At 30.1% G+C, this 27,565-nt stretch overlaps 2 protein-coding genes and 1 pseudogene across 2 annotated transcripts; all 3 read right to left on the bottom strand.

The window, feature by feature from the left end:
- Window positions 1-427: 427 nt before the first annotated feature.
- Window positions 428-9,586, bottom strand: LOC114406554. Its single transcript, XM_028369288.1, has 9 exons — window positions 9,421-9,586; window positions 9,252-9,314; window positions 6,043-6,175; window positions 4,971-5,235; window positions 3,341-3,469; window positions 3,210-3,259; window positions 2,923-3,020; window positions 2,470-2,757; window positions 428-1,139 (listed from the first exon to the last, which is right to left on the bottom strand). Exons 2-9 carry the CDS (start codon window positions 9,300-9,302, stop codon window positions 657-659), a joined length of 1,497 nt encoding a protein of 498 aa, XP_028225089.1. The 5' UTR covers window positions 9,303-9,314; window positions 9,421-9,586; the 3' UTR covers window positions 428-656.
- A 3,142-nt stretch (window positions 9,587-12,728) lies between these two features.
- LOC114405500 (WAT1-related protein At4g30420-like) lies at window positions 12,729-16,006 on the bottom strand. The gene is made up of 7 exons (XM_028367999.1): window positions 15,756-16,006; window positions 15,570-15,638; window positions 14,960-15,076; window positions 14,596-14,824; window positions 14,026-14,184; window positions 13,721-13,872; window positions 12,729-13,093 (listed from the first exon to the last, which is right to left on the bottom strand). The coding sequence occupies exons 1-7, from the start codon at window positions 15,932-15,934 to the stop codon at window positions 12,868-12,870; spliced, it is 1,131 nt and encodes a 376-aa protein (XP_028223800.1). The 5' UTR covers window positions 15,935-16,006; the 3' UTR covers window positions 12,729-12,867.
- A 1,438-nt stretch (window positions 16,007-17,444) lies between these two features.
- Window positions 17,445-26,070, bottom strand: LOC114405196 (annotated as a pseudogene).
- Between the last annotated feature and the right edge of the window lie 1,495 nt (window positions 26,071-27,565).

Here is a 27,565-nt window from a genome sequence, read left to right on the forward strand (position 1 = left end):
AGGAAAAAAACTTTCAAGAACTCCTATTTTTTATAAAAAAATATTATTTTTTAATCATAAAGTTTTTTTCTGTACAAGTAAAATTCAAAAACTCAAATTGTATTCTATCACTAAAGCAAAAATTGAGAAAATTTCTCAAATCCTATGTGACAACACACAAAATATGATCCAAAAATTCAAAAAAAAAATTGACTAAGCTCTTAGAATGATGACTATTGAGTCTACTATAGTCCAAAAGGAATGAAATAATCTTTTTTTACATAGGAAAAACTTAGTGCCAAGTGCCAACAAAAGTTCCCTTCAGTAATTTCAAGGAGATTATTATATGAACTTAACTACATTTTATAATATTCGGCGTTATTTTACACATTGCATGACCTGATTCCATTTCCATCCCATTTGCTGTATTTTTTTTTAAGTAGGCAAAAAGACCAAGAACTGCATTGCATCATCAATTTCTTACCTAAATCATACGAAACTTTTGCTTGAATATGTTGTTCTACAGCTATGTTCGCTCTACAGCTACATATATGAATGTATATTCTTACACATATGACCTTCAACTTTTTTATCTAGACTGTAAAAAATAAATTGAATATATAGTTTTCGAGAGAAAAAGAAAAATATGTACAGGTACAACAGAAATTAGGAATGCTTCATTCATCTTTCATTGCAAGCTCATGCATCTTTTTCTGCCCGATTTCCACAAGTAGAGTTAAGAGAGCCTCACAGACCTGAAATGCATCTCCTTCAGAAAGGTCATCATTTAGTGATGAATAAACCATCCATGCATGGTCCAATTTTCGTTTAGGTCGCACCACAACGGATCCGGGAACTTCTGCATCTCGGCATGTGACAAGCCCGTCACTTTTCTCTCCATACCTCACCTGCAGCAACTGTGCACAAGCAGCCATAGCAGCACCAAGGGGCATCACCACAGGAAGTTTTCTAGACTCACCGGCTGGAGCAACCAGGGGTAGTTCAGCATGTGCAACGTGAGATAATGTGGCTAAAACAGCAGGGGAAATGCCAGCTTCAGTCCGAAAGGAAACAATTGGGACTTCTTTTGGCAGATGATGCTCTTTCAAAAACTCTCTCCTCCTTTCATATGTCAAGTCTTCTAAGGCTCGCATGTCTCCCTTCATAATAATAGATGATAAGTTTTAGCAAGTAATGGTAAGTTAAATAATGTCCGGACATTAACAGGAACTAAACAAAAATGTCCTCGAGTAAGAAGATATAACATAATTATGTAGCTTACAAAGCAAACATTAAATAGAACAAACTTAATCATCAAGTTACTAAATCAAATAGTAGAATCATATAATGACACCATGCAATTTTGATTGCATAAATTTTGAAATATGTAGGTTAGTGGTAACTAGTTTAAACAGTGTTGGCTGTATCCTTAGATTTCTGAAATAGTAAGAACAAAGTAATCCCAGTTTGTAGAAAGGTTGAGAAATTGAAAATACAACCTGTATGAATAGACAAGAGGAATCTAGAGTCCAAATCCTTTAGTCAGCTAGATTGGACAAAACGGACAATCACCCCTAGAAGAGCTAAAGCCATTTTCTAAACTATGTAAATAAGCCATGGGAGGAAACAAGCATTTCCCTGGAGCTGATCCATCTTCTCAACTATGCAAAATTCATGTTTACTTTAAGTGGTAAGATATACATTTTCATAATCATACAAGATATATACGAAAAAGAAGTATTTTTTTCCTCACAAGGGATCCTTATGTCACTTAGAAAAACTGTTATTCCATTTTCATTGCTTCCATGTTACATACCCAAAACAATCAAACTCTGGTATCTGGACTAAAAATGGCCATTCAATTTTAGCCTATTCCTATTCCCTTAATTTTGTGTTATTGTGCAATCTATGCTTCACTTTAATGCATATGGTTGGAGCATCTCTCGTATCTTCAAGGATTTTTTTCTTTGGCAAAGCTGATTAAGTATAAGACTTCAATTTGGTAATAAAGCGCATGAGGTTGGGAAGCTTTGCTACATTGATATTTCTTTTTTCTTTATTGTTCAGTATTTTGCTTTAATGCTTTTATATGATCACACGGGCTATACATGTGAAAACAAACTCTACAATATGTATACTTCTTTTAGTGATATATAAGGTATAAGACAAACATTGTTTAGCACAATATGTCCAACCACACTGATGGGACTGAAACAATCAGCTAAACAAATAGGTATTCCATCCAGCGACATGAAATTTGTACTGTATATCTAGCTCAGCAAATGCAGATTACAAGCAACAGAACATATGGACAAAGCTTCTACAGAAAAAACAAAAAAAACAAAATATAAACATGAATGCAAGTCCATTTTCACTAATAGTCAGCTGCAAGAAGGAAAAGCCATATCAGAGAAGGATATCAAAGAAAATAAACATTTCAAGTATAAAAAAGAAGGAACCAAGAGTTGACAACAAAATAACTTAACATACCTTAATTACTTTACAGATGAGAATCTCTGTAAGTTTCCGTAAATTTACATAATCACCAAGCTGTCCTTCTCGCAGAAGATCTGAAGCTATAGGAGTTCCACCATAGGGACTTTGTGCTAATGCCAACCCAGCAACTTTATCTTTCAAATCAGACCAATACAAAGATAAAGCAGCTGCTGCATCTACTCCTCCTTTGCTATGTCCAAGAAGCATAACACGTTTATTTGAACCCCAATAAATTTCCTCAATGTACTCTTTTAGCTCTCTGGCATTTTTCTCAACTGACGCCTGATTAATAATTACTCAAAATTCAGTAATAGAACATAAAAACAAGAACACCAAGATGATCTACACAAAAATTAGTGTTAGAATTTTTCATATGAACTACTATTATTATCATCATTTAGTACTTTTATTTATTATATTACTACTACAATGACTATTATAATATACCTCACTATGAATCTTCGCGATATGACAGGCCAAACCCATTTTTGAAAAACTGACTTTTGTACTGACAAAGTAAAGTGGACCATGATTACTGAAAAGACCTGCCATTGTAAAAGGCATGATAGTTAATAGCACACAAAATATGTTGCAACAACGAACTTTGGAATTTTTACTATTTACATCCTATAGACCAGGTGCTAATAAACATTTGTCCTTCCAGCTGCATGTGAGGGATTGGAAGTAGAGTTAGTCATGATTAACCTGATCATATACATAGTCAGTCACTTTACCTGGAATTAACAAATAAACCACCGAATTTGGTAACTTGTGAACACCATGCCTGACAAGGTAAGAAAAAACCTGAGTTAACAAAACAATTATAAAGAGAAAATTGAGAAAAATAAAATACTAGGATACTTACTTGATGTTGTCCAGAATTTCCAGGAACCTCTCTGTTCCATCTTCAACCGGAGGCATTCCAGGATCACATTGAAGCCATCCTATATCATCTGCAGATCCTCGCACGGTCCTTCGAGCACGATCAATTAGGCTGAAGTAATAAAAACACAGTTTACCACCCCTATGTTAATTGCCAATAGGGCTTTACAATTCGTAGTTTAGATGGTTCCATGACAAAATTTAAAAATAAAAGAATTCTAGTAAAGGTGAAGAAACCAACATTAAAAATTCCAATGACATGTACGACAAGGAAAACAGAAGCGTTTAATCTTAAGGTGGCCTTAACAGTAAGCACAGTGGCAGAGCTTAAACCATATCTTTCAATCATTTGGGCACAATATTTGATTAATTGATTTACGATACATTTTAAAATATTTAGAACAGAAAAGAACCATTTTGGAGCCTCTTTGAATACTGTTTTTAAAAATATTTTTGATTTTTTTTTTAAAAAAAAGAACAATAAAATTTGCTCACACCATTTGTTCTCATCTGAAGTTTTGGAAACTAAACAATTGTCATTTCAACAATCAACTTCTCCAGTAATGATAATATGTATGGTACCTAGTATGGCTAATTTCATTCTAACTAATTGAGAAAGAACTTGCAAATTGGTAAAAACAGTTGACAAATTTACTCGTTGAGAATATAGTATCCTACAATCAAATTTTTGTTTTATCTATGATTCCTGGAAAGGAAACAACTTGGAAAAAACAGCAAAAAATAAACAAATAAAAACTCAAAAATGGAAGAATAAAAACTGAATATGGATACTTTAGAAAGAGAGGATATAATGTTTTTTTACAGGTAACAGTAATCTACCAGAAACAAATAAGAGATACCATAGATTTTTCATGAAGGTTTCTCAAATTCATTTCTCTTGGTGTTCATGCGTTTAAACAGTTTACAGTTTAGCCAGAGATGCACCCAACAAAGAGGAAATGATATATGGAGAACCAGTCAATTTCCTTAAAAGTCTAAATTTGTAAGCTTACAGTTCACAATACCATAGTCTGTATTCTTAGAATGTGGATTTTGGGCTTAACTCAACCCCAAAATCTAACTCATAGAGTGAGAGTTGCACCTCACTTATATACTCTATCTTGACCTTATCTCTAGTCAATGTGGGACTTTGATTTTTTCCCAATATGTATAATAACTTCACCACCAAGCAACAATGTTTCCTATCCTACACCTTTCTAATGCAGCCACAAAATGTTTCCTAGCAGCACTTAATGTAACTTTTGTTAATAAGCCTTTCCTGTAACTTTTTTTTATAAAACATTTTTGTTCATGCAAAAAAAATAAACCCCTTAAAAAAGGAAAAGGAAATAAAGAGAAAAAAATGTATAGCGACACCTTCACATACTTTTTCCCAAATACATATATTATTATTGTAATGGAAATTATTTTATGAAATACTCGCAAAAATACAAATTGAAAATTAAAATAACTGTACCTTAATTCAACAACGGCAAATCATAAGAATTCAGCTTCATAATTTTTATTTTTCTTTTGGGGGGGGGGGGTGTATTTTTAAGGGCTTATCAGCTTATCAGAAAAAATCACATTTAGATTGAGTTGATAAACAATACCTTTGGAAAATGGAAATGCGACTTTGTCCAGTACGATTTGATTCAATAAGTGCACTGGAACCAGAACTCCTAGTGATTTCGTCATGCATATGTGGAGGTGCAGAAGTTGAGGCATTTGATGATTCAACACTGGTTAAATGGATTCTGTTTGAAGGAATATGCTCAATTTCAGTAGATGAAGATGCATCAGTGTCACCAGAAGGAAAATCCACAAGCTCTAGTGCATGAGTTTCAGAAGCTTCAAAATGTCTGGGGGAATGTTCCACTGAAAAATTATCAAAAGCTTTAAGAACAATTTGCAAAACAGACATGAAACTAAGTTATTATAAATCAAATGCACAAGTTTTGGAATCAATCAAATAAGATAACATGAGGAAACGTAATACCTCAGAGAACTGTATAAGGAATAAAGTCATATGCAAATTCAAAATTAAGTGTAGATGAAATTTCATGAAGTAGTACAGCAGCATATTAAAAAGAATCCCAAGTCCTACAATACCTAGACAAAAGCAGATTTCCAGAATCAAATTAGACCTACAAAAATTCTCAAGTGAAATCCACATAAAAAGTAAAGGCCATATATTTAACAAGGATTTTATTATAGTTGGGTTTCTACAAGGTTTCACAGGAGCACAATAAACTTCTAACATAATAATTGCATACTTTGTAGCTTCGTCTATCCTTTGAAAGGTATGTTGTTGCTTCCCAAAAGTTGACCATAACTCCAAAGCAATCGAATTAGGTTCTTCAATTTTCAACATCCATGTATAAATGCAACAGTTGAGGTAACTTAAAATTTAAGTGCATCATTTCTATTTTTATTCAATTAAAAGAAGAAGAGCTTCATTAAGAGCCACATAATATTTTTAATTTAACCTCCATATATTTTTTTCTCAAAGATAAACCACATTATTATTTTGATATGCCACAAAATAACTCAGCTTCATTATTTCCTTTTTGTTTATGGAAACTTATGACTGGTTGCATAATTCCTTAAACTTCTAAAAGAAGAATCTACTTAAATTACACCTCTGAACTCTGAAGAACTATATAAACAAAAAAAGAAGCTTGCCTGAATAATCAGAGAAACATCCAGTTATGTATGATGTTGTTTGTGCAAGATAAGAAGCAGCTTCATTGAGAGCTGGCATAGATGAAAATATCTGAGGAATAAGCCCATCATTTGTCAAACCCTCTCCCTGTACCTGAAAAAAGATAAACTTAATTTGATTTTTTGTAAAAAAAAATAATAATAATAAAATAATTATCTAGTATTGCTTTAATCATCAAGACAGTCATAAAAGGAAGGTGCAGCTACTAGTAAAAAAAGTACAACTAAATGCAATAACAAAATAGTAATTACGCATTTGAACCAAACTAACATTAACAGCGAGATCCATATTCAACAAATCCCCCTCTGTAGAAATAATTAAATGCAGGACTCAAGAAGCCAAGTCTTTAAGTAGAAAAAACAGATCACAAGTTAAAGATGCTTGACCTCACCTAAAAGGCTTTTTCTCACCTTCCCTTTTTGGTAGGGAGGAGGTAGGAAAAAAGGAATGGACTGTCAGTGCAAAATAGAGGCAACATGAAATGTACACTCATAAATATTCCTCAGTGTACAGTTATCTCATCCCTAAGTTTTTTTTAACACAGATCCTTACTATTACTTACAAGAAGCATTTTTGCTACAATACAGAACAATTTCCGATTCCTCAGTGTGATCCTCCATTAATACGAAGATACCTTTGGTAATAAAGCATCTTTCTCCTGTTTTTTAAACTTAGCTTCCAGAACCCAATTATTTGTTCAATAACTAACACTTGCACGCACATTAATTTTCTAACATAAATTATTTCACTATTTATTCACCTAGCTATTAGAATTTTAACTTCACCACCCTTGGACACCCACAAAAATACACTTTTTATGATATCAAATCCAGTTTATTGGAAAGCAAGGAATGAACTGAGCATGGCCAATGCTCAACTTTCACTCCAAAGACATAAAACTTTGTTCCGATAAATTATGAAAGAAATCACAAATACCTGATTTACCACCAATGGGGTGCTTGATTCCCCATTCTGTGGGCTTCAAGCTTGCACCGTCAAAACCAATTTAGGCCAAATGCAAGGAATAAATATTATGACAGAATTAACAGCATAGGCCCAGAAGATCAGGCAGAAAAAACGAATCCAACTCTGATTTAATAAATTGATATCTGATGAGGAATCAACATGATTGCAATTTTGTGAATGGATTAGTGAATAGTGAAGGAGCTGCTTACAGGAACCCTCATATAACTAATACTGTGAGAACAATGTGTGTAAGATGCAGAAGAGAAATTTGGATTGTAAAGGGTTGTAAGTTGTAACAACCTTGCATGCATGGCACAAAGTGACGGAAAAGGAGGAGAATGTGGGGAATTGGTTAAGAATAAGGAGAAAAGGGGAAAGAATGAATGAGGAGAGGTAGGAAAGAATTGACTAAGGTAGAGAGATTTTGGGAGGGGTGGGATATTTGGTGTGTCTGCAGAATTTCAGTTGTTATTTCTTTCCATGCACTTCCATTATTTCATTCGCTCGACAGAGGGCTATCTCTGCTTGCAAGTAGCTTTATCTCGGTTATTTCTACTTATATCATCCTTAAAAATTGGTTCATCTTGAACAATCATTTTATTTCAATTATCACTGTCTTGTAAGTGCTGAAATTGTTGTATCATTATTTATAATCAGGAACAATGATACAATTAAGGAAAGTAATCTCTAATGTAATCCCTAATGTTTCCCTATTTCCATATTTACATAAAGATAAAATCATATCTTTAACAGATACCAACATAAAACTCAATTTTGTGAAAGGCTGGATTGGATTAAGCCCATTTTCCCCATATTTTAAAGCCTTTTATGCCAACCATAAAGAGTAACAAATTGACTCTGTATAATGGAAACATCTTTGCTTTCCAAAATAAGCTGAGAGATTATTTTCCATTCTTTCTCCCCTTTCCAAAGAGATTTTTAAGTACATCAAGTGCATTATAATTCCATTATATTGTATCATTAAGCATGTACCACATGAACCATGCAAGCTAATATAACCTTCTACTATCAATATACCAAAATGGTTTAAGGGAATGAAATAGGAATGGAAATGAGATATTCCAATTTCCAAGTTTGGTTTAAAAATAAGAAAGGGAATATACATTGCCTTGTTAATGGCCATTCTTTTCATTTAGAGAAAAGTGATTCCACAGTAGTATATAAGAAGGAATTGCAAATCCTTCGAGGATAGTTCTCACCATGCATGTATGATATGCATAAATGCACCAATCCCAACCATTACCATTCATTTATGAATGTATTTACTAAGTATTTTTTTATACCTATATTTGTATAAAATGCCTTGGCACAGCAGTAAAGTTGTGTCTTGGTGACTGGTTGGTCATTAGGTTGAAACCGAAAACAACCTCTTTGCATATGCAAGGGTAAGGCTACATACAATGATCCTCCCCCGTACCTTCATATAACAAGGAGCCTTCGGGCACTGGTGTACATTAATTTAGTTTTTTATTTCTATAAATAGTTCTTACCATGAGGTCTAGCCGCTTACACTTGATACATCTGTCTAAAGGACAATGTTCTGTTTAATCAAGGCATGTGAACAACTGAATACCAAAACGTTTAGTTTTATAGAGATCAGGTTTGAGCATCAAAATTTTGTCACTATTCACTTGCTGTGATTAACCTAATTCAGCAAATTTCATATAGCATGTTTGTATCAGCATCTCATCTTCGTGTTTCACATCAAACTCACATTAATTAAATTCATTATAAAACACAAAAGCTAGTATTGGTTGCTTCCGCTTTAACAGACATACATAATCATGTGATGTGGATCCAAACACACGTATAATTAATGTAAATCGGCATATATCTCATAATTAGTTTTGTTTAGTCATAACTAACCATGATTGATTAGAAGCAGCTATCACCACAAGTGAACACATCGCAGGTGTATCTTATAAATGTTGCACACCAGATTCACCCAATGATCACATTTCCAAACTTCAAATAAACTTCTGATTAAAACTCTAATGTATACACGGTAGGAAAATCATTTTACCTAGTAATATTTATTAACAAAAAACTAAATTAAGCAAATAAAAACTATTTCCAATACAAAATTCATCAAGCATGTAGCTCCTAGTTTTCGTGCAGCAGATATCAATTTCGTATATATACGATAAAATAAAATATAAAAGTTGGCAAATACGTGACTCACAACTAAGGGCGTGTTCGATTCCCGATGCTGCGGATCCGGAGCTCGCACCATCGAAACCAGTTTCTGCCAAACGCGAAAAATTAAGCTCATGAATACAAAACAAACGCAAACATTGTAAAAGTAAAGAAAACTAAAACGAAAACCGGAAGCATGTGTTGTGGGATTATACCTTTCGAATTGTGATGCGAAGCAAAGTCGGTGCGATTTTGAGGAAACTGATTTGAATTGAGAATGAGGGAATGAAGCGTTGTATTGGTTCGTTCGTTTCCTTTCTTACGCGGTAAGAGGAAAGGTCGTGGTGTGGTGACGCGCGAGACGACGTCGTTTCTGTGACTTTTCATTCAGTTTTCACCGTCGTTGTGTTGTTTGTCCAATAACTCAAGGCAATTGCTATTTACACTTATTTGTGTTAGGTGCACCCTATTTTTGTTAAGTACACCCCATTTCTCCTTTTTATATTGAAATTACCCATTATACCATTTTTTCTTTAAGAGACACTCCTTGGAATACCTTTTTCTTTTCCAGAAATGTCTTTCCAGAATAATATATACATTTCTAGAATAGATATATATTAGTTCAAAAATATATTTCTGATATTAAAAAATAAATATTTATCTTATGTCTCATATTTATTAGTTCAAAAATAAACATTTATAGACATTAGGAGTTATCCTTGAGTCAAGTGAGCAAATTACTTCGCATTCTTTCATTTTGATTTGATCAGTAAACAAGTATGCATAAACTTGAACAAATAAAGTGTAACTATTTGTCTCTACGTGTATTTTCACATTGATCCATGCAGAAGTTCATTTTAATTAGCCATTATTAGTTTGTGGAATAAAGTCTGCCAAAATACCTCTTCTCTGACTTTAGGCACTTTAAACTTTAAAGGCGACATCAATGATATTGATCTGGAGTCGGGAGTATTCTCAACGAGGGAACAACTTTGTTGAGTGCACTCAATACACTAATTATTTTAAACAAGTTTTAAAAAATAATAAAAACAAGATTTTATATAAGATTTAAAGATCACTAATGTATGAAAATAAAACTAATAAAAATGGAAACGTAAGATAAGTGTTTATTTTTTAATATTTGAGTTATGTCTTTCCAGAAAGATATTTCCAGAAAAGAAAAAGGGTTTCAAGGGGGTGTATTTATAAGATAAAAGGGTATAATGGACAATTAAAAAAGAAATAGGAGGAATGCAATGTACTGATAAATAATTTTTGTTGAAAAATCTGGATGATTACTTTTAGTGAAGTTTTCTTTTTTTAATCATATTTTTTTTATTTATAAGATCTTATTTAAGAAGATAAGTTCAGTCAAACTAACTATTTGTTGGTTCTCCATTTTCTTTGTCTTGTGTTGATTAATTTTGTTTCTTTTTATTATTATTATTTGACATATGGAAGTTGTCTTACACAGAAAATCATGAAATGTATGATAAATTATTTTTTTAAAAGGATAAGCAAACCGTAGATCTTTGGTGGTATTTTGTTTTAGGAAAGAAAGTGAAAAAAATATAAAGAAAAGAAAATAAATAAATAGAAAAAGAAATGATTTTTTAAGTAGTTGAACTTTGAAAGAAAGAAATGAAAATTATTATTTGGTTTTGTTGAAAGAAAGGAAACTTTTAATTAATAATAAAATGAAAAGAAATAAAATTGTTTTCTTTCTTTATTATTTGACTGTGTAGAAAGTACAAAAAAATAACATTTATAAATATCCTTAATAAAAGAGAAAAGAGTGAGAGAATAACAACAATTTTCTCTTTATGAAAAAAAGTTTACGATACCTTTTCCACATATTTGTATGGTATATTTCATTAATTTTAATTATTTTTCTCACTCATTTCTACTATTTTTTATTCATTTTCCTACTCATTCACATATTATTTTCACTTTTTGGATGGCTTCTCTTTCCCATTTTTTCTATCTATTTAATTTCTTTTTAGAATAAATTAGGCATACTTCCCTAATATTTAAAGAAATTATAGTCACATTCCCTCTATTTTTAAACATTACTTTAATCCCTCTTATAAACAGTCTTAATTAACCACTACATTTAAACATAAAAAGGCTAAAAAACTTTTTTCTTTTGTGTGAGAAACCTTTCTTCAAACCTAAATATGTAAACCTATGATTTCTTTGTGATGCGCTCTCCCTCTCCCACCAGATTAATCTACGTACTTATTTCATCTAAGGAATTAACGCCAACAATAATTTTCTCCCTCCTTTCAATGTTGTCTTAAATTATTTGGTATCATTTTTTTGTGACATGGTGATTTTTGTCCAGATTAAATATGTTTTTTATTCTGTAAATTAACGTTATTTATTTATTTATTGTTGTAAGTTCATTTTGTTAATTGTGTGTAATAATAAATGACTAAAATAAAGGCAAATGAGACTGTTTTAGGATCATTTTTCTTTGTTATGCTGAAGTGAAAATTTATGTATTTGCCTACCATTATAACCACAAGGCAGAAATTAACAATATAATTAAAAAACTATTAAATATAGTACTTGTATATATTAAGAAAATAAATATCATTATTTTTGTTTTAGAGACAAATTAATTTATAATTTTTTTTAATAATTAAATTAATCCCCGTTGACATGGAACGGATTTGCAATCTGTTCCTCGTTGTCGTTCATGTTAAATCCTCGTTGGCTTGTTCTGAATCTGATCATCTGTTCAAGCTAATTAATTTTCTGAATCTCAGATTTATTAATTTAATAAATGATTTATTGTTTCAGCATGTCATACTTATATACTTTATTAGTTTATAACACTTGTATGTTGACCAGTAAATAGAATGTTTCAAATTTGAGTAACATATATGTTATTTTTAAATTTCTAAAAAAAAAAAATCTATGTTTGTTAACAAATCAATGGTTGAGGACCTAACTATATTTAATTTGCAAGGAAGTTTCTTCTATATATACAGAATAAGGAATCGTCAACAACCTTTAATTCCAATGATTAAAATATAAATGAAAAAGTATTCAATGTAAAAGAATTATATAATTATCCGATTATAAATCATTATATACTGTAAATTTGTTAATTTCAATAATAATCACCCAATAAGGCACACTAGAATTTATTTTTAATTTATTGATAATGTAAATTTTACATTTAATCATTAACTCCAAATATAAGCATCACATGAATTTTATTTGTTTCTATATATTTTTGGTACATTCACATGAAATGTTTGACAGTTGTTCTGGACATAATTAATAAAGGAATATTATTGACTTCAACAAAAAAATATGTCAGATATTGTCCTACGTAGCCTAGTAGATTTAGAACAATAATAATTATTATTGTTATAAAGTATTAAGTGTATAATGTTAAGAGTTGTCACAAAGAAATTAAAATGACATTCAACAACTAAAGAGTAAGAATCTGTAAAAAAAAATAAAAAAGAAGAAGAATAAGAATTTGTAATATTTACTTACATAAGTGATAATAGTAAGTTTAGATAGAGTCAAAAGAATTCATGTATCAGCTTTCATATGTATAAAAATAGTAGATGTGAAGAAGTATAACTTCGTCCATAATATACTCAAGAAGCTATAGTAAAAAGAATTGTTGCAACAAAACTCCTTTAACGATGTGAAGGAGAATCAGCAGATAGAAGGGGTTCTTCTAAATTATTGGTTTTACAACATGCTTTTACAGAAGAAGAACCGTTAATCAATATTTTCACATCCTCTGTTGAATTAACCATCGATTTTGGATCGGTCAATTTCACATTCACCTCAGAAACTTTTTCAGCTTTACCCCAATGCACCACATATAAGCCAATGATCACTCCAGTTGAGCCTATCAAGCTAACATAGATTGAACAGTAGCATCAATTAATTGGTATTAGACATAAAATTAATTTAGTTAGTTATTAAAAATTATTTGAGTAAATTAGTTGATTATTCAAGTTATGGTTACTAGAAGTTATTTGAGTAAGTTAATGTTGGTTACTCAAGTTAGTTATTTTCTATCTTTGTATAAATACATCAACTTTGTAATACTTTGATCAATGAATGAATTGAATGAATCCTAAAATTACTTTTCATCTATCTTCCATTTCTTTCATTCCTAATAATTGGAATATAGTATGAATTTGATTCCAATAAAATAAGAAATTCATTTTAAAAAAGAGATATAATTATATATAAAAAAAATAAGAGTTTAATTTCTATATTTTGTTATCATAAAAAAATTACATAGTCATGAACCAATCATTAATTAGTATAAAAATATAAAAAAACTTACCATACATAAAGATCTGTGATTAAATGATAATATAAAAATTATTTACATATAATTAAGAAAAAACTATTATTTTTTTAAATCAATAGTTATAATATTCTTTGTTTTATTTTCTGAATGTATTGTCGCATATGATTTTAGTTTCTTGAAACTCAAGTTAAGTGTGTGCAAGCTAAGTCATTCAGCCTTACCTTCCAGAGTATATCTCCTCGTGAAGTAATAAAGCAGCCAATATAGTCACAATGACTGTGAAAAGAGGATTGAACATTGCACAGAAGAGAGGACCTCTTAGCGAAATGCACCATGCTTGGATAAATAATAATACTGCAGATCCTATAACTCCCTGCATACATATATTATTAATTATTAATTATATACAGTTGCAATATGAATTAATAATTTAATTTGGCCACTATATATTGATGCATTTTATATATATACATATATATAAGTTTTGTCTCTCATATTATGGGAAATTAATCATGCATCTACGTACTGAATATAAGGTGCAACCAAATTCAAGTAGAGAATTAATCTTCCATGCATGTGGGTCTGGCTCGAGCAATAGTGTCACTAATGTTGATTGTAATGTTGCCATGAAACACATCCACGCTGAGAAGGATAAGTGATCAGGGTGGCTTGTAGAGGCTGGAACCTGAAGAAAAGATAAAGGAATAATATTATATGAAAATTTTATAGTACCACTTAACTCATGCTACTCTCTCTCTATATATATATATGGTCGTTGACAATATAATCTTATATGTCAATCATATCACATTAATAATTAAATAAATTTACACATGTGTATAACAAATTATATGATTCTTAAAATCTCAATTATTGATTTTTCAACTAATGATTATAACTCCTTTAATTAATATATAGCTGACCCTTCAAACTTCAAAGTGTGAATAACACTACAAGAAAATTGAAAGGAGATAAAGTTGGTTAAAAAGAAGGAAAGCAAGAAAGATTGTGGAGTCGATTCTTTTTATTAATAAAAATTAACAAATTAATATTTATTGATAAAAAAATTAAAAATTAACAAGGAAAAAAAATTTGCCATCAAAATGAGCCAGACTGACCAAGCACAACAGCATCCAGTGAGAAATAGACAACCCAGTAACCAATGATCGCCTCCTGAGGCCATGATGGATTTTGATGGCAGAATTTCAGCATTTAGTAGCTTTGGACCCTTCAACAAAGCCATGGAAACTGCCCCACTCACACATATAACTGTTCCTATTATCTTGGCTAAAGATCTCGTGCTTCGAATATTCACTTTCTCCATTCTAATTAATCAAAGTTTCAAGAGTGAAAAGAAACACATTAGAATATATATGCATGCATTATTGCGTTCTAGCTAGTTACAATTCTCTATTTGTGGATTCACAAAGATGTTGAGTTGAGTTTTAGGCACTAATTACCCTGCACAAGCTGCTATTATAAATGTTACAGCTGGAACAAGATTTGCCATTGCACTTGCGACTGAAGAAGAGGCCAGATATAGACCCTCAAAAAATAAATTTTGATTCAACGTGATCCTGCATCACCAAATTAAGACTAATTAATCTCACATCCTTAATTAAAACACACATGTAGTTAATGGTGTTTTTGGTCATTGTAAAATTATCAATCTTTTATTCTTGTCAGACTTGTAAAATTCTTATTTTTTTCATCTTTCATTTGTTTAGATCATTAATATTTCTCACTAGAGATAACTTTTGTTCTCTAGAATATTATTTTTTATATGCTTAAACTTTTCATCTCCCAGTCTAATTCTGTTAAATTACTGTACACTTATCTAACAACAAAGGGTGAAAGTTTGAGTATTTAAAAAATATAGAGATGAAAAGTGAGAGTTATAAAAGTCAGAGTAAAAAACAACAATTGACAATTTTATACCATTAACTGAAACACGTTTAATTTACTCAATCAATCTAGAACAAAAAATTCATGTACATATATATAGATAATTACGTATACATGCGTGGCATGCACACGTAATATATATATAACTTGAGAATGGAAACAAACCCAATTAATGAGGTCAAGAATATCCAGGAAAAACTCTTTAAATTTAAGTAATAGGAGCCAGAATTTCTCCTGCACGTCAAGGGAAAGGAACAATTAGTACATATATATTTAAGCATGAGAGGGAATTGAAGGGTAGAGATCAGAGTGAAAAACAAAGAAAGATGAAGAGAAGAGTTGATTAATTACCCTGAGAAATAAGCTATTGGAGCAATCACAATGGTTGCAAAAGCATGACGATACACTACAAACACCCTTGGGCTCATTCCTTGTAAGAAAGCAACTCTTGTGCTGAGACTAATTCCTGCATAAATGGACTGATTAAACAACATGGCCATTACTGGCAGGTAGGACTTTAACCATCCCATATCTTAATTAGCTTGTTCAAATTAGAAGAAGCTAATTAATCCAGAAAATGCCATGCATTATATATGGAGAAGGTTGTAGTGGTACATATGATTCAATTACATGTGAGGGGTTTGTATATATAGCCAACTTGTAGATGTGAAACAATTAGCTACTGGGGATATTTTTATTCCCCGTTCTCGTCATATCATATGCACATATATATATAAAATGAAGCTAAGGTTGTTATAGATAGCTTCACAAAACAAAAACAAAAGGTGGTTACAGATAAAGCTTCGTTACTCTAAAGAACTTTATTAATTAAATATTTAACATTATTTCATCATATGGTTTTTACATTAATTTTTATTAAAAAATAGATAGGCTAATAATTCACTTCTCGCGCATATTCCGTATATATAGTTCAGTGTACACAAAAAATAAATTATATATAATTAATTCACTCTTTGTTTCTGTTTTATTTAAAGTGTAACAAAACAAAGTAAAAAAGTAATATTCGAGAAACATTTGTTTACCAGGATTCAGGGAACAATTTTTCTATCGGCAAAACTGAATGAAAAAAAAAATAGCTGATCGAAAGATGAAAAGCAAACCTAAAAGAAGAAAAAAACGAATTTGATTATTTTTTTGTATCCAAACTAGAATCTAATCATGCCAACCGAACTGAAATAGCATAAAATTTTAAAAAAATATAATTTTATAATTACTTCAAAAAATTATATTTTCATAGAAATTTTCTTATTTATTATACTTCAAGAGAAAATTGTTTCCCTTAAATATAGTCATGCATTAACTTTCCGCTATATTTAAAAAAATTAGGTATGTATTTTCATTATTATGATGAGAGTCAGGTATTATCTCTCACTATTACACATGTGATTTTTAATCATGTTTTTTTTAACACTTAATAAAATATTATTAAAACTTTTAATAACATTTAAAAAAATATATAAATAAATGTTATTAATATAAATTATACATAATGATAAAATATCACACAAATATATTAGTAATATTTATTTATATTTGACGATATACTTTTTAAATGTTATCAAAAGTTTTAACAATATTTTTATTAAATATTAGATAAAAATATTCTTAGAGATCACATATATAGTCTGGTTGACATTATCATCGTTTCGAATATTTGAGGATCTATGTCATATTATTATTGAATCAAAACGTGCAAGTAGAAAAATGCCATGGAAACACAGAGATATACATCCCATATATGATCTACAGAATACGAAAACTATCTTCTTGACATTCGTTTTTTATATATATAGTTGACATTCATTTATTATTATTGAAGCTGCTCGATCGCTATGGATAATCATATATAGAACAACGTGTGGCGACTGATATATGAAGTATTATTTAATGAGTTATACGTAAAAGGCTATATATTGAAAAATTCAATTCTATTGCAAAAACTACTACTTTTAATGATGTGAAGGAGTTTCGGAAGATAAAAGGGGTTCTTCCAAATCAGATTTACAACATGCTTATTCATCAGATTGATTTATCAAAATGCATGTTCACATCCTCTGTGGAATTAACCATTGATTTTGGATCTTCCTTTACTTTCACCACAACTTCTTCAGCTTTACCCCACAGCACAACATACAAGCCAATGATCACTCCAATTGCACCTAGCAAGCTATCATCATATAATAAATTACGAAAGCATCACGTTACAATTTACTACCACACCGATCCCACATTTTCTATTTTCTATTTTTTTCTATTTTCAAAAGTTTGCATAGGAAATAATGAAAACAGAAAATAAAAATAGAAAACAATAAAAAAAATTATTTTCACTATTTCTTGTACAAACTTTTGAAGACAAGAAATTAAATAAAGTCAAAATATTATGATATTTTTACAACTAAAGTGAAAATATAAAAAAAAATCTCAAAATAAACAGGATCTTAATTAATTTCTTAATACGTACTCTCGATTATGTTCAGATTATTTAACATTACATTACCTTCCAACGTATATTTCCTCGTGAAGTAATATGGCAGCCAATACGGTGGCAATTACTGTGAAAAGTGGATTCAACATTGCAGAGAAAAGAGGACCTCTACGTGAAAAGCACCATGCTTGGAGAAAGAATAATAGTGCAGAACCCATAACTCCCTATGTATACAAACATTATTTTATTAACTAATTGTAATATGGATTAATTAATTAGGCCATGCCACTAATAATATATATAATTATATTGACTTAGTGGTGTAATATATGAGTAAAAATGATTTATTTAAGGAAAAAATCGTATTTGATTCTCACTTTATCTAAAAAAAATTTAGACTAGAGACAGTAACTTATCGTACCCAGGAAAAAAATTATATTGGTAAGTGTTCTGTCTCTGATGGAAAATCAATCATGCATCCACTTACTGAATATAAAGAAACAACCAATTAATTCAAGTAGAGTCCGAATCTTCCATGCATTTAGGTCTTGTTCCACAAATAGTGTCACCATTGCGGATTGTAATGTTGCCATAAAGCACATCCAACCTGAGAAGGACAAGTGATCAGGGTGGCTTTTAGAGGCCGGAGACTGACTAAGAGATAGAGATTGTATGAAAAGTTTATACTTTATACCACTAATCACTTATTAAGTATGCCTTAATCAGTATATTATGAAGGGAAATGGGGGAAGTACATTACATTTTGGGGTGTATGGGGTAGAAGAAAAAAAAGTAAGAGAGAAGAAAAGTAACAAATTTAATAAGTAATGCGATGAGAAAAGATAAAAAAATATGTAAAAAGAAAATGAGATAAAAATAAATAAAAGAAAAAAATAGGTGTATATATTCATAGTAATTGAGAGACTGGTTTCAACAATCCAATAAATAAATAAATAAACTAAGCAGTGTTAAAATTGATGAATTGGTGAGAATTTTATAAAAAAATTTATTCTAAATTATTTTAAAAATAAATAAAGGATGATGTATAGTATCGACATATGAATTGTCATTATTTTATTGTTTATTGTGAATATTTTTATCTTGTAAATATATACATGATTTTTTATGTGAATTCTATTTTTTAATTTTGATATTAATTTATTACACAGTGTATTATATATATATATATATAACTTGCTCCCAGTTTCATGTGGCTTTAATTACAACTGTACAAAATGAATCAACGATATCCTTCAATCATTGATTGCAATTTGCAAAATGATTAAATTAAATATATTTTTTCTTGTAATTTAGTGTTTTTTTATTATTTTTTTGTAAAAATAAAATTGTTGTAGTTTTTATAAAATATGATTATTCGTTCTTAAAGTACTTTAAGTAGAGCTTTAAACAATAAAAAAAGTGTTTAAACAGTAAAAAAAACACAATTTAAAGCACTTTAAAAATAAAAAAATTATATTTTGTAAAAATTAAAAAACAAAAAATATATTTAAACCAGAGGCTAAAGTCTATGCAAAATGAGCCAAAGTGACCAGACAATTGTGGATCCAATGAGAGAGAGACAATCCAGCAACCAGTTATCTCCTCCAGAGCCCACAATGGTTTTTGATGGTCAAATTGTTTCTGTATTTAGAAGCTTTTGACCCTTCAACAATGCTATGGATGTTGCTCCACTTACGGGCATCACTGTTCCTACTATCTTGGCTATAGATCTGAAGCTTCTAATATCCACTATCTCCATCCTAATCAATTTCACAACCAACAAACTCATATGTGATTTAATTGAGTTTAATAGTCATATTCTGATCTAAAATTCTTTTATACTATATATATGATATATAATTTATAATTACATGAAAATATAAAATAATTTTATATTATTTGTACAATAAAATCACCTATTTTCTCATTTCAATTTTGACGGTTGCATGCATTATTTTTAGTTGAGCTTAATTTAGGCATTAATTAATTAAGTAATTACCCTATAGAAGCTGCTATTACAAATGTGAAGGCTGGAACAAGATTGGCCATTGCACGTGCGACTGAAGAAGAGGCCAGACATACGCCCTCAAAAATAAATTATGTTCACCGTAATGATGCAACCTACCAGAAATTCGGTAATTTGCTGCGGATGTATCTGCGAAATCAAATCCGCAGGTATTTGCTGTGGTTTTTTATGCGAGAAAAAATCTGCAAGTATTTATTGTGAATTTTTTGCAAAAACAAATCCACAAGTATTTGCTGAGATTTTTTATGCAAAAAAAATCCACAGGTAAATTTCTTGTACACTCTATTTGGATAGAGAAATTTAATAGGGTAATTCAATTTTTTAAAGTATTTTGATTATTCTTCAGTTAAATAAGGTGTTTAGACAAAAAATTTGAAAAGAAATTGAAATTTTAGTATTTTAAGATATTTTAATTAACTTAAATATTAGGATTTCAAATTCTTTCAAAAATTAAAAATTTGAAATTCTTTTTGTGAACTTAGGACACAATCAACGCGTTCTCTCACTCTTCTCTCTCTCTCTCTCAAGGGTGATTTCTCCCTCATTTCACTCTCGGATCTCTCTATGTAAGAGCGCTCAATCTCTCTCTTGCAACAATGCTCAATCTCTCTTTTGAAGGACTCTAACTTCTTCTCTGAAACATAGCTTGTCTGTCTCTCGAAAGTTAGTCTCTCTCGCTCTCTCATCTAAGTATTATAGGATTTTTTTCTTGTTCATCTTTGTTTCAATCTTGTTTTTACTATTTGGTTTCATTAATTTGCATTTCGTGTCTATAATTTAGGGTTTGTAGGTTGCATTTCTACCAAACTATGTTGCATTTGGATTTGAGTTTGTTTGATTTCATTATTGATATGCAATTTGTGTGTATACTAAGATTGGTCAAACTCAAAGCTAATGTACATCAGGGTGTAAAAGAATAAGGATAATGCTCAAACTAATTTTATGACCTATAACACTTTTGCTTGAGTTTAAACTTTTCAAAATGTTGAATAGGTTTTCTCTGCCCTGATGAACACTTTTTTGTTGGTATTTAACATAAGGATCATTATAGATCTGTTAACATAAGAATTTAAATATTTATTTACAAAAACAATTGCAATAGTCATGTGTCTATATTTATGTAGCCTTTTCTTCATTCTTCAACATTAATCCACAAGCAATTCTTTGAAGACGAAACACTCATTTACAAAACACATTAAGCTTACTCTGTCTTATTATTTGACATTTTCTTGTTTTTAACAGAAGATAAAATTAGACTACAACAATACATAAATATATTGTCATAGACACAAGTTTATGGAAACAGGGTTAATTATCAATTGCCAAAACTATTCTATATTCAAAACACAAACTAAAAAAAACATTGGGAAAGTAACAGATACATTGCATCAAATAATAGCATATACAATCCAAAATCCTTCAATAAATAAGTAAAAAGAAAGCACAATTTTTTATCACATCTCCTTTCTTTTGTTGAGTATTCTATTGGAAACCGCAGCAGAGGATAATTTCCTAGCTTGGCTATAAGATCTGATGTTGTTCTTTGCACGTTGTTGTAGTGACCTTAAGGCATAGTTCCATCTGCATACACCTAATTGGTCTTTCAAGGCCTCCACTGCGCCTATGCTTGATGCCACTATCCAAGCTTTGGTTGATGCACTCATGGTGTATGAGAGAGAGAAAGAGAGAGAGAGAGAGAAAGAGAAAGAGATTAGGAATCAAGAAAGGTCCAATTGGTTTAGTTTGGTTTCGTTTGACTTGAGGTTGTGGGGTGGATGAGGATCCTTAAATATGTGGCTACTTAGGATGTTAGAGTTGGGTGATTTTAAAATGTGGTTGGCAAAACCATGGGTGGTGTTGGGTTAAAGTGAAAAGGAGATCAAAACTAGGTGCGGTTGAAATATTTGCCCCATGTGATGGGGACTTGGTAAGTGAATCCTGGATACTACGCTAGTATTGATTGAGCCTTGAAGCTTCGTTACCTACACCAAGTACCACACATTGGTTTAGTTGGGTATTTACTTTATTGCCATGTATATGAGAAATTATTATATAATTTTAGTCAATTTTCATGTGTGGTATAATTGAGATTTTATTAAATTTTCATTCTAAATTTAACATTTTGTTTAAATATTATATAGAAATTTATTGGAATCATGATAATTTTTCACGGACAAATTTAACATTGTATAAAAATTAAGCTCTAAGATTTAAATACTTCATCACAACATCATATTCATTCATATGAAAATGTAAATTTGGTTAAGTGATAGGAGAAGGAAGGAGATAGATCATCGCGGGTTTAAATCTCTCAACTGACATTTTTAACAAAATTAACAAACTAATATTTATCGAAGAAAAAATCATATTCATTCATATATTGTGGCAATAAGATAATAATTATTATTAGACTTTAAACTTTTTCAATTAGAGGGACAAGGCATAGGACAAGTGATTTGAGTCAATGATAGATCTTAGCTTATATCACAAGGTACAAAGGCTTATGATAATTAGCATTTGAATTAAAACTAACAAATTTTTAGGATAATTAGTATCTTACCGTGTCAAGGGAATCAGCACCAATTGCTGAAAATTTGGTGTCTAGGGTAAGCTAAGATTCAGCAGGCAGAGCAAGTTGTTTCCTCAAAATATCGCAGGCCTTCTGCACTGTCTCTAGTTGTGCCTTGACCTGCCTCATTCACAAAGTTCAAAGTTATTTATTTTTTATTCTTGCAAGTTATGAGGGGCAAAGGAAACAAAGTATTATTTAGAAGAAGGTAATCATTTGATAACAGAATACTCAACAAAAGAAAGGAGATGTGATTGCCACTATTGCATTGTTTGAATAAACTTCTCTCTATAAGCACTTACAAGAAAACATGGTAACATGAAAAGAGTTTTATGATTCTGGAAAAAGGTTTGTCATACAACTGTTGAGGTTTTGCTTTTATAGTGCAGGCTAAGCTCTTTAGTTTATGATTATGTGGGACATAGAGACTTGTGTGGGAGTGGGAGAGGGTCTAAAAAGCATCTAGCTAGGTATACAAAATAGGAATGAAAATAAAAATGACTTCATAAAAGAATACTATATATATATATATATATATATATATATACACTTTAAAAAAATGCTTTTGGAGTTTGATTTGTCTAGGTGTTAGTATTAGCATTTGCACTATACAAAATAGGAATAAAATGAGTGATTAAGAAGAAATTATTACATGGTCTGAATCACATGCACATGATCCTGGGCCAATTTATTTGTGACATATATGTGTGTGTATATATATATATATATATACACACAATCAAGTTTATTCAATTCTTAATCTTAAATTAAAATGAAAAATTAGTCAGTGTCATAGACATGCACATGTGATAGTTTTGAACCATATAATATATAACAATTTCTCAGGCTTAATTAAGAGAGTTGATAGTAGAGAACTTATTCAGGTGGTGAGAAGGACACTGACCTGTTTCTTTTTGCGAGTTAGATGCCATATACGCCAGCACATATTCTCCAACTTATTACTATGTTCACGAGTATTCCTTCTAGTTGTTACATGAATCATGTCCATTATATATCATGCACCCATTTTAGGCTATCAGGTCATATATTGTAAATCATGGTACTTGAATATTTAAATGTATAATAAACATGTTGTTGCACTAGGATTTCAATACAAATTTAAACATTTATAAGTGAGAATTTTTAATTATTGTGAGAAATAGAACTATATATCTAATCTATATAATTGTAAATAATTCTGTTGTGCCTCACAGTTAAGAGAAAGAAAACTTTACCCATAATTCTATGCATTATATATACTATTTGTTATTTTCTTTTTTTCTTCCTTTGTCAAAGAGCTTTTGTGAACAATTTATTAAAGTTAATGACATCCTTTGTTATTATATTACTTTTCTTTTAGTTATATAGTGTGGATAGTCAAGAAATGGAAAGAAGTATAGTTGATGCTTCGATTGCTTCAAGAAAACATAGAAGAGATGAAAAGGAGGAAGAAGAACTTGAACAAGCATTTTTCATTATTGTTAGTGTTGCTACTATGCTTTTGGGTGCAATGACTTGGTATCATGACAAGTACTTATTTAAGGAACCTACCAAAAATTTGGAATTAGAAAGACATAGTTTCCTCAATCGTCTATACAGGGGAACAAAAACTGATTGCATTGAACAATTAAGGGTCAGTAAAAAGACATTTTTTAAGCTTTGTAGAATTTTACAAGAGAAAGGGAAATTGGTAAAAACAAGAAATGTTCATATAGCTAAAGTTGTGGCAATGTTTTTGCATATCCTTGCTCATAACCTAAAGTATAGAGTTATGCACTTTAGTTATTGTAGATCCATGGAAACAATAAATAGGCAATTCAAGAATGTCTTGTGAGCTATAATGAAAGCAAGCGAAGAATATTTGAAGTTCCATGACTATAATCTAGAGGGCTCGGTGGAAAACAAATGGAGATGGTTTAAGGTAAGTTTGTCATTTGTTAGTAATTATAAGGTACTTTAAGTGATTACAACTTATTTTTTATTTTGAAATGTTTTTAGAATTCGATTTGAGCACTTGATGGGATACATATTCTAGTAACAATTGTTGTAGAAGATAGGCCTAGATATCGTAATAGAAAAGGTGATATCTTTACAAATGTTTTAGGAGTTTACGGTCCAGATTTAAGGTTTATATATGTGTTGCCTGGATGGGAAGGGTCAGCAAGAGATTCTTGAGTACTGCGAGATGCTTTGCGTCGTCAAAATTTTCTCCATATTTCAAATGGTAATATCATGAAATGATGAAACTTTATTTAACATATAAAAAAAAATATGCATATTTTTTATATATAATACTTTTTTTAAACCATTGTAGGTAAATATTTTCTTGTGGATGCAGGGTATACAAATGGCCATGGATTTTTAGCACCTTATCGAGGGGCTAGATATCATCTTAATGAGTGGATCGGAAACACCCCTCAAAATTACAAGGAGTTATTTAATCTTCCTCATGCAAGTGCAAGGAATGTTATTGAAAGGTCATTTGGGATATTGAAGAAAAGATGGAGTATATTAAGAACTCCTTCTTTTTTTGATATAAAAACACAAATAAGAATTATTAATGTTTGTTTCATGCTACATAATTTCATAAGAGATGAACAACAAAGTGATCCAATTTTGGAAGCCCAAGACTTTGAACTTTTATCTATTGTTGACAATGAGTTAATCAATCAACAAATGGAAAGAGTCACAAATAATATCGAAGATGAAGTCACAACTATCCAAGCAACCGAGGAATTGACAAAATTTCGTGATACTTTAGCAATGAATATGTTTGCCACCTATCAAATAAGAAGAAACTTTGATTAGGGAGATGCTTTTAGTGGATTTGGATTTTGTTTCTTATGTGTAATTGACTCTATACTCATGTATGTGTCATACTTTGGATTTTGTATTTCATAATACTTTGGATTTTGTTTTCTTTTTATGTGTAATTAATTTTATACTTTCGTAGAATGCTAATTTGACATGTCTCACCTTTATATATATGTAATTATATATGTGAGATTATTTTTTTTTGTCTAGAGAAATAGAATCAAACAATGTGAAGAACAAGTCAAGTGGAAAAAGAAAAATGTCTAGTGAGGACACAAGAAGTTACTTCGCATGGAACTTGGAAATGGAACGTGTGCTAGTTAATGTGCTTAGAGATCAAAGAAATTTGGGCAATAAAGGTGATGGAAATTGGAAAATAGTAGCATACAGTATTGCAGCTCAAATTTTGTCCAAGCGTTTTGGAGTTCACCTCATGGCAGATAATGTTAAGAACTGTTTTAAGCTTTAGAGAACATGGTATGGAATTGTGAGTGACATTCTTAGTCAAAGTGGATTTGATTGGGATAGCACAATGTACATGATTACTGTTGAAAATGAAATTTCATGGAATGAATATGTTAAGGTAGTCAATCATCTTTTAATTATATTTATTATTCAATTGTACTTATTATTTGTGTTGTTATTAACATGTTTCTATTTTTTTTCAAGTCACATGAAGAGACCAAACAATTTCGATTCAAAGTCATTCCTAATTGGGATGATATTGTAGACCTATGTGCAAAGGATAGAGCTACTGGACTCGGAGCAGAAAATGCATTAGATGCAGATGATATCATGAGCAAAGAAGCAAATGAAGAGGAAGCAATTCACAGTGTAAGTATTGACTTAAAGGGATCAAGTTCCGCCACAAGGAAAAACATTCGTCCAAGTAAGAGTGGAGAGAAAGAAGAGATGATTTTCTCAATGAAAGAAGTAGCCAAGTCATTGAAAAAATTTGTTGAAATGGCTAAGAAGATGGAGATAAAAGAAGCTCAAGAAGTGGTACATGAAGTGGTGAATGAGCTAGATAATATACCTAATTTTAATGGTGCACTTCGACATAGAGCAATTGATTGGTTGACAGGAAATCCCATTAAGTTTGAGATTATAAAAGCTCTTCCATTGGGTGAGAAGGAGGATTACATCTCGTCTTTTATGCCTTGATGCCAAATTACAGGTACATTTGATATCATGGCAAGTATATTGATGTTTTACATTTATATCTCTCATTTTATATAACAAATTATGTTTTAAAAAATATGATTTGTTCGGTAGCACTTAACATGATGTTTTCTTCTGCAGCAAAGATGTGAAGGAACTATTGTGCTAAAGCAAAGGCAATTAGAGAATTTGAAATTATTTTGGAAGTTGGACATATTTTGTGACTAGATTTTGCTTCAGGCCAAGATTTTTTTGTGTAATTGCATTATTGGTCAGTGACTTTGGCAAAAAATAAGTTTTATTTGTAGGCTTCTAAATAGCATTCCAAGGTGAAATGATACATTCATACATCAGATTTTATTGTCAAAAAGCCTTGTAAATTTTGATTTGTATATTTTTATGTTGTGATAGTTCTAAGATCACATCTAATGTCATTTTATCTACTAAATAGTTATGTCTTATAGCTTATAGAGCTTTATAATGGGTTGTAAATGAAATAATAATTTAAATAATTGAATTAATATATTTTTAATTGAAATAGATTAAAATGGTACATATTTATTGGAATACCATACTTGACAAATAGTACATAGAATTTATTAATGAAAAAATAATTATTTTATTAAAAAATTGTTTTATTCAAATATAATTTTTTTTAAAAAAGAATGAATTTGACTATTTTATCAAAATAAGAAATTTTGAAAATGAAGAAATTCAATTTCTTTATGCAAACACAAAATTTTGAAAATGAAGAATTTTAATTTTTTATATTCAAACACAGAATTTTAAAAATGAAAGAATTTAAATTGAAGTATTTGAAATTCTTAGAATTTTAAATTCTTTAGAATTTTAAATTACCTCATCCAAACACTCCGTCAATTTTATTTTGCGGGAATTATTATTTTAAAATTATTATTTTACCAAATCTTTTGATGATTAAAAATAATTTTCTAAAAATTATTATTTTATTAAATATTATGATGATTTAAAATAATTAAAAGGATTATGATTGTTTGTTTATTTCTTTTTATTTATTTCTCATTATTTTAATTAAAAATATTATTTTGTTTTGAATTTATATACATAAATAAAATAACAAATTTATTATTTTAATTTTAATTATAATACAAGTAAAATTCTATTTT

The sequence above is a fragment of the Glycine soja genome, chromosome 3 (assembly GCF_004193775.1).
Source record: "Glycine soja cultivar W05 chromosome 3, ASM419377v2, whole genome shotgun sequence".
Lineage (NCBI taxonomy): Eukaryota > Viridiplantae > Streptophyta > Magnoliopsida > Fabales > Fabaceae > Glycine > Glycine soja.